At 45.2% G+C, this 8,007-nt stretch overlaps 1 protein-coding gene across 1 annotated transcript; it reads right to left on the bottom strand.

Annotated features, from left to right (window-relative positions):
• Positions 1–194: 194 nt before the first annotated feature.
• On the bottom strand, positions 195–7,655 carry znf513a (zinc finger protein 513a). Its single transcript, XM_084699414.1, has 6 exons — positions 7,515–7,655; positions 6,626–6,763; positions 5,504–5,638; positions 2,806–3,576; positions 2,437–2,643; positions 195–2,341 (listed from the first exon to the last, which is right to left on the bottom strand). The coding sequence occupies exons 2-6, from the start codon at positions 6,663–6,665 to the stop codon at positions 1,419–1,421; spliced, it is 2,076 nt and encodes a 691-aa protein (XP_084555540.1). The 5' UTR covers positions 6,666–6,763; positions 7,515–7,655; the 3' UTR covers positions 195–1,418.
• Between the last annotated feature and the right edge of the window lie 352 nt (positions 7,656–8,007).

Consider the following 8,007-nt stretch of genomic DNA (forward strand, 5'->3'; position numbering starts at 1 on the left):
TCTTTTAACCGTAGAGCTGTCTCAAACCCCCCACATCGCGAAGGTTAAAAGAAAATGCTTTTTATTTGTTTTTGTATTGGGTAAACACAACAGTGGTTTGTTGTGAACCTTTGGGCCATATGTGACCCGAAGGCAACACAAGGGTTAAAATAATTAGTAAAAGTCTAAATCTCCAAATCCAATATACCACAAAGTGGACACAGAGTTTGTGTTTATTTCAAAATACTTAATTAAGGCAATTATGAAACCACTGCATATGAACAAGAAAACAGCTAGGGACCATGGGGATAAATCAACATGTTTCAAGGCCCCGTAGAGCTTTTGTAACCTGAAAATATATCACTGCATACTTGTAGCAATTCACATCGTTTGTGAAATATGAAAATGTGGTCCCTTATATTTTCTTTAGTGTAAAATTAATGCCACTGATACATCACACATTCTTTTAAAAGTGGAAGAAAACAAAACCTAGGAATATGTATTTCTAATGGGAAAATACAATCACGTTAAAAAAATAAACGTTATATATTCAGTTTTGACACTCTCATGCTTACTATTACGTGTCTTGCTTCAAGTAAAAACCAAAAAGACAAAGGGCTAGTTTCACAGTTGATAGAAGACACAACACACCAAAGCAACGCTAGTCATTCTCTCCCTCAAAGGATGTCTCATACGATCACACAGGAGAGTATAGGATCAGGGCACAGCAGGGGAGGAAGGCTTGATTATGTTGAGTAATGAGTGTACAAATGACTCAATTCTGTGATGTATAATTGTTTTCTGTGGAAGTGAAATGTGCACAAGTGGAGAAGATCATCTTACATTTGTGGGTTTGAGTTTGTCCCCACCTCCATGTGAAGCAGTGCAGTAGGCTACAGGGTAAGATATGCAGAATCAGTAGCTGTATTTCTCATATTGGATGATCAGACACAGCCCACTGTAGGCGTTAATCCCCCTTGACAGCAGAAATTCCAGGCAGTAAGTCATGAAGACTAGAGTGGCGTGCAATAATGGAAGATTAAGAGTGACTGTAAGGCATAATGTGAGATGAGTAAGCCCAGTGTTTGGTGAGGGGTGTGTGTTGACTAGCACATGTCTAGTACAAGTCAAGTTAAGGGGCAGCAAAAAATCCATTAGTCTGGCATGATACATCAACCGAATCAAAAACAAGATATGAAGAGCATTTCTTTCCCTACTCTGTCCAACAGCATCAAAACAATCCGGTCATCGTTTTTTTTTAAATAATAATTTGTGCATGATTCTAGATACAGTAGCAGCCACTGAAGATATTTGACAAAACACAGAACAATAAAACAACAATACAAAACAATATATAAGGACTTTGTGAGAGAACACACACAAAAAAAAACCTAGTAGATGCTGGTAGCTGTTTGCCAAGTCTCTCTTCTTCTACAATCTCATGTGTGTGGCAGGACTCCACCCCCTCGGCCGAGCACGTACTGCATATTCACCCCTCCATCCTTCCTCTCGGATGGAACCCCAACCCCCATCCCCTCATCTTCGTCCTCCTCTTCATCTTCCTCGTGGCCGGGCGCCTGAACTTTGACCCAGCCCTCAGTGGCCAGGCCGTGCTTCTTCTGGTGTCTCTTGTAGTTGTCCCAGTGGCCCGTGGTGTAGCCACAGTCCTGGCACTTGTAGGGCTTCTCCCCCGTGTGGCGCAGCATGTGGCGCTTGAGGTTCATGCTCTGGTTGCAGCTGTAGCTGCAGAGCGGGCACTGGAAGGGCTTGACGCCCGAGTGGACGCGCTGGTGGCGTTTCAGGTTGGCCAGGTTGCCGCAGGCATAGTCACACAGGTGGCACTTGTAAGGCTTCTCGCCCGTGTGCACGCGGTGGTGGCGTTTCAGGTTGTCAAAGTGCGCCGAGGCGTAGTCGCACTGCGGGCACTTGTAGGGCTTCTCGCCACTGTGCGTCTTCATGTGGCGGGCCAGGTGGTTGGGGTAGTGGGTGAGGAAGGGGCAGACGGGGCAGGTGTACACCTTGTCACTGCGCTCGCCGGGGCTGCTGGGGGAGGACGAGTCTTTGGTCAGCATCTCCAGGGTGCACTTGGCACAGATCTGGGCCGACGAGCCGTCCTCGTCCTCCAGGACCACGCCGCACAGTCGGCAGGTGTAGGGGAAGAGCAGCGGGGGGAGTGTGTCACGTCCGGCCTCTGCCCCTGCCCCGCCCCTGCTGTCCCCACCTCCACTGGCAGTCTCCAGGAGGGGTGGTGGCGGGCGCTGCAGAAGTGGGGGGGGACCCCCCCTCAGGCCACCGTCAAAAGCCAAAAGGTAGCCATCTTTGTGGTCGGCCCCGTGCGTGTTCAGATCTGGTCTTACAGCTTCTGCAAAGAGATCAACAGGGAAGGGGGTTAATGAAAGCACAAGCTGATAACCAACCCCTGAAAGTTGAAATGTGACACTTAAAAACCTAAAATACCTTCAGATGAAGCACCATGCCCCTCCCCCCTGGCTCTTTGGCCAATCCTGGACCTCTTGATGCTGTTGTGGCCACTCCCATTGCCAGTGACGTCAAAGAGAGAGGTCTGGGGGCGCTCAGGAGGAGCCCCCCTGGGACTGTCGAAGGCTGATAGGTAGGCGTGATTCTGCACACCACCGTGAAGATGGAGATCAGGCCTCACGTGTTCTACAGACAAGAAGAGATGTCCACACACGTTAGCTGAAAGGACACATTCACCGAGGGAACTCTTTTGAAAAGTATTTCATTTACCCTTTTTTAAACTGAAAATGTCACTAGATATGAGTCAATCTTTTAAACAATTAGATACAGATGATATGGCTTTTATACCATCGACAGACACACTGGGCTCCTCCTCCTTGGCTCTTTGACCAATCCAAGGCCTTTTGAGGCTGTTGTGACTGCTGATTGGCCGGGGTACTTCCTGTACTGCGCCAGTGGCAGTGGGCGTGTGCATGCGCTGGTGCCTCTTCAGGTTGCCCAGTGAACTACAAGCAAAGGTGCAGCTGTCACACTTGTAGGGCTTCTCCCCAGTGTGGATTCGCAGGTGTCTCTGCAGGTTGACCAGCTGAGCGGAGGCGTACGTACAGAGGGGGCAGTTGTACGGCTTCTCCCCGTTGTGAGTCTTCATGTGACGCTTCACATGGTTGGCGTAGCGCGACGAGAAACCGCACAGGTGGCACGAGCTCAGCTTGGACTGGCCATCTTCACTCGCCAGGCTCGCGTTGGCAGTCCCGCCCCCTCCTCCGTCACTGTCCCCCTCTTGGGATTCTCCCCCGGTGCTCATCCCACTGGCTAGGCCAAACGACGGCGTGCTATAGTCCCCGCCGCCTTTAGCCTCCCTGCCGGCCTTGCAGCAGCGCAGACAGTAAGGGCCTACCAGGTCTATGCCCGGACCTAGGGGCTCGTCCCGCAGCTGGCCGCAGCCCCGGCAGGACAGGTATGGTGGGAAGGCTGCGCCCGCCCCCTCCTCGTCCCGCTGGTGGTCGGTGGCAGCGCGGGGGTCGTCGGTGTCGCTCTCCATGCTGAGTTGGCTGTAGGCAGGACTCTCCTCATCACCCAAAGGGAAGACGGAGAACCCAATATCGGCTGCTTCTGCGTCTGCAGGGAGGGGTGTGTGTGTGAGGGAGAGGGTGGTTGCAAACAAAATGAAAACTATGAGCACACAAATTGCCAGAGTCATGACACACATTAGGGTGTTGTTAGTATCACTGGATGTTGTAATTGGGAGTGTAATTAATGTTAATGGATGCTATTTATTTTCCAAGGGGCACTTTATATACCGTGTATGTGTCTGTATGGATGGAGGTCTTATGTTTGTTGGCTTTATATTTCAAAATAAAATAAAAATCAGACAAAACTCAAATGTTGTTGATGAAAATCTCATATACATTTTCCAATAATTTGTAGTACTGCCCTTTGTTTTCTGCTGAATCAAACAACAAACCTCCCCCCAAAAATTGTCAAAACTCGGCTACACAAATTGAGAGTTTAAAGAAAAATGCAGATTTCCACATCCAAGAACTGGTTTTAAAACAGCCTCTTGCTTCTGACATAAGAACATTTGGACTGTCTTTGGTAAGATTTAAGTACTTGGCTTTACCTCAACAACTCTTACATTCAGATGAAAGAATACAGATACAAAGAAAAATACAAGCCCTTACCCAGAAAATACACAAAGATAATATTCTCCAGGAACGTCCGTGTTCATACTTACACTGCTGGCAGGGAGTTGTGTTTCTAGTGTGCTGCCGGTACGCTGTTTGTTGTATCAGAAAAGAGGGATGAAAAAATACCAGATCTCTTCGCTGTGGGCTAGTAGAAAGAACTAAAGAAAACAGACGAGCTTGCCAGACCTCCATGCGCCTTTTCGCTATCTGTCAATCCTCTTCTTCACACACTTCCTCTCTGTCTATCTCTGTCTCTACCCCCACTCTCTCTCTCTTCCTCTCCGTATTGGTAGAGAAAAGAGGCAGACTGAAGCAGAACTACCTTCTCTGGAAGGCAGATGCAGACTGTGTGGGGAGCAGGAGTCTGGCCCAGCCTTATATTGAGCCCTTCTGAACCCCCTAGTGAATGATTACTCGGCCTAATGATAATGATGATGACTATAATGGCAAGCCTGATGATGATGATGATAATGATGATGATGATGAGGGGGAGATGGAGATGATGATGATGATGATGATGATGATGATGACACCGGGGGAGCGGGAGCCGAGACAGCAGATGATGATGATGATGATGATGATGATAAATAAATGCTTTCCTGCAATGGTGCCCTTGATGATAATGGCTCCCTTTTTACGACCCCTGTATAATGGTGGTGGTTTTTTCTTTGCTTTGCTGTTTTATGATTGCTCTTTCTGACAAAGAGCCACAGCAGAAAGAATGATTTCTACAGTGGATCTGTTCCTCTGACTGTCACAGCAGGAAAGAAAGCCCTGGTACATTGATTGAGAGAGCCAGAGCTAATGTGTCCTTTCAGGACCTTCTATGAGTCTGTTCTTCCAAACTACTTCCTTTCACAGTAAACCAATCAAATCCCTTCTAGGAAGCTGCTTTGCTCATGAAAACATTTGTAGGAAGAAAGCAGGCTTCATACAAAGGACAGTTGTCAGACAGAACTGTATTTTTGACCGTGGTTGGAATCCGAAGCCCCTAGCGTTTTTCATCTGACTTTGAACAGAGTTGGAATACACTGGAGTCATTGTTCTTGCCATCAGAAAAAGAGAACATTTACACAGAACTGCATAGCAATGTTGGCAAGGGTAGCTGAGCATTTTTTTTTATCTGAAGAAGAAGGTCTTGTGCTGTTGCACACTAGTAACCATGACCAACATTCAACTTATCTACAAATAGGTCATACAAGGTAACAATTACTCACTAATAGTCACCAATTATAAATGTTTAATCTAATGGGAAAAGGCTGCAAAGCTTTCTCAATAATAGAAATAGCGCTCCGAATCTCTCAAAGCTATTTCAGAATCAGCTCGAAAGTTCAGGAAGTGGAACTACTACTACCCACCTGAGTACTTGTCTAAGTCTGGGATCTTGTTTTCATCGTCAGGATCACCAAACTCAAGGTCATTTCCCAGAAGGAAGTCTGTCTCCAAGTTGATGCTCCCTGGAGTCTCTATGGCTACACCATCTTCAGAATCCACTGCAGTTGGGAAAAGACGACAAAAAACATTAAATAAGGTATTTGTGATGTGAATGACACCACAGAAAACTTTATGTAGTGATCATTTCACCTTTATTACACAAAAGTACTTTGGCAATAGCACTATTGGCACCAATGCAATAGGTTCAGATAATTAAAATATAATACAAATGATCTAACCATACATAACACAAAAATATTGTTGCACCAGGATGCTTAATTATGTGTTGGTTGACAAGTTAAGTTATACGTTTACATTTCCAATATGACTTTATATACTTATCCCGATTGCAATAAGCTCTTTCAATTGAAATTAGATGCTGCAATTCCCAAGCATGAAATAAACAAACAAATACATAAATCAAGACAGTCTCCAATGAATTCACAGATGGATGCTCTTTCTGTTGGACGCAGTACTTTCTTGTTGGCAACTTCTGTTCAACAGCAACTTCTGCCAATAACATCTGAAATAGCTCAGGCGTAATGGAACCAACACCCCTGATGCACAGCTGCCATCTCCCAGAAAAACCGCTCACTTTCAAGGACAAAGCCAGGATAGAGATCAGAGCTTGTTCAGCAAGCCTTATCTCTCCCCATCAGTGTACTGCCCTCCAGTGGTTGTTTTGCAATTACATTATACTATTATTGTAGTGTGTGCGTGAGCGTCTGGAGGGGGAGGGGAGTGGGGGCTGGGACTCCCCAAAAGAGGAGTAACCACCATAGAGATTCTTGATCTCCAAGATTCTTGATTGCTATGGAGTAGGACAGACCAACTCATTCACTTAAACAGTTGCTGAGATGCATTTTAAGCAATGTCCTATGACTCCCTGAAATATGTTGTCAGAGATTACAACCAAGCCTACACATAGGGTTTACAATGTAAGTATTCAGTGATCATGTAATCTGTTTGAGGACTGACTTGGTGAGGAAATAAAGAGAATGACATATATCAGTTCAATTCCAGTGCTCTGCATAGTAAGAACTTACACTTGACAGGTTGTGGATTCTGTTGTTTTCTTCTGGGCATCTTCCAGTCAGCCTCTCTCTCTTTTGCAACCTCTTCTGGAAGACTCTGCACACGATCAGCTCATTGTTGTTATCTTGGGAGTCTTTCCTCCAGTATTTCTAGGGAACGGAACAAAACAAAATGTACTCAACGTTAACTTATTCATAAACACACCTTATGACATACTGGAAATGGAGCCAGACTTTCCAGTGAAAAATAATGTGCCTCCCGGCCAATTACTAGTCTAGCCAGTTCTGTGTCTTCTAATGTCAATAGTATTCCGACCAAGCAAGAGGCGAAACACGTTTTAGTGTGATTTTGTGTACAAGTTTCAGGCACAGTTTAACTAATCTAGCTGACAAGCTCACTTTGCCGGCTGCGGCACTTCCTAGTTCAAATGCTAACGGGATGTAGAACGGCACCATGACCCATCCGGGGAGGCAGGTGTGAGTTCTCTCGCACACCGAAACCAGCTATATCTGAACAGCATAAACAGGCTAACGTTGTAAATTGCCTAGCCAACTCACCTTCCTTAGCCTAGCACAGTTGTTAGGTGGCTAGCAGCCGTGTAAACACAAAGTGGCATCAATCATGATAAGCAAATCAAGTCAGACTTATCAACAATAAGTTATGGCACAACGTTATCTTGTCTAACGTGCACTGAGACATGTAGACGTCTAGCTGAAACAATTTATGATACGTGCGATTTGTGAGTGAGTGGCTAGTCTGGCTTTCAAGCTAGTCGTCAAACAAACCCTATCCTGTGACTCGCTAGCTAGCCAATTAGTAAAGCACCACTAATGGTGCTAGCTAAAGCTAACCAAATATCAAGGGAAGCTAACTAGCTAGCTAGCTTTACAGCTAACGTACCAAAATATCGGTGACAAAACTCTCGATTGTGGTTCTTTTCATCTGTTAACGTTCCATTTGAGTGAAGATTAACTGGATCAACGATACCGTGTCTTGATATCCGCCATTTCTTTATGAGCAGCGGTGGCAAAGAAAGGCAATTAATGGTGTTTTTCATAACTTAATTGATTTTTTGATTTCCATTGTATATACTTCTCTTCCGCTGTTACGCGTATTTCCGTTTCCTAAATCCATTTCCGGTCAACTATATGATGGTACTTGTAGTCCTTAAAAACATCAATCCTAAAGCTCAGTTTTGTGTACAGTTTATTTACAAAAAACGTTAATAAGAATAAACCACTGCTTTTTATTTACACTACTAAAACCTAACCTACCATAATATATTTGACCTGGACCTGGATTTGGCAAAAACTGCATAAACTGTAGGTAAACTAGCCTATGTTCCATTATTAGATCCTCTATTATTTCCAAGGTACCAAGCAACTTGTGAATA

Source organism: Hypomesus nipponensis, chromosome 6 (genome assembly GCF_054491055.1).
Source record: "Hypomesus nipponensis isolate SF chromosome 6, ASM5449105v1, whole genome shotgun sequence".
NCBI classification, from domain to species: domain Eukaryota; kingdom Metazoa; phylum Chordata; class Actinopteri; order Osmeriformes; family Osmeridae; genus Hypomesus; species Hypomesus nipponensis.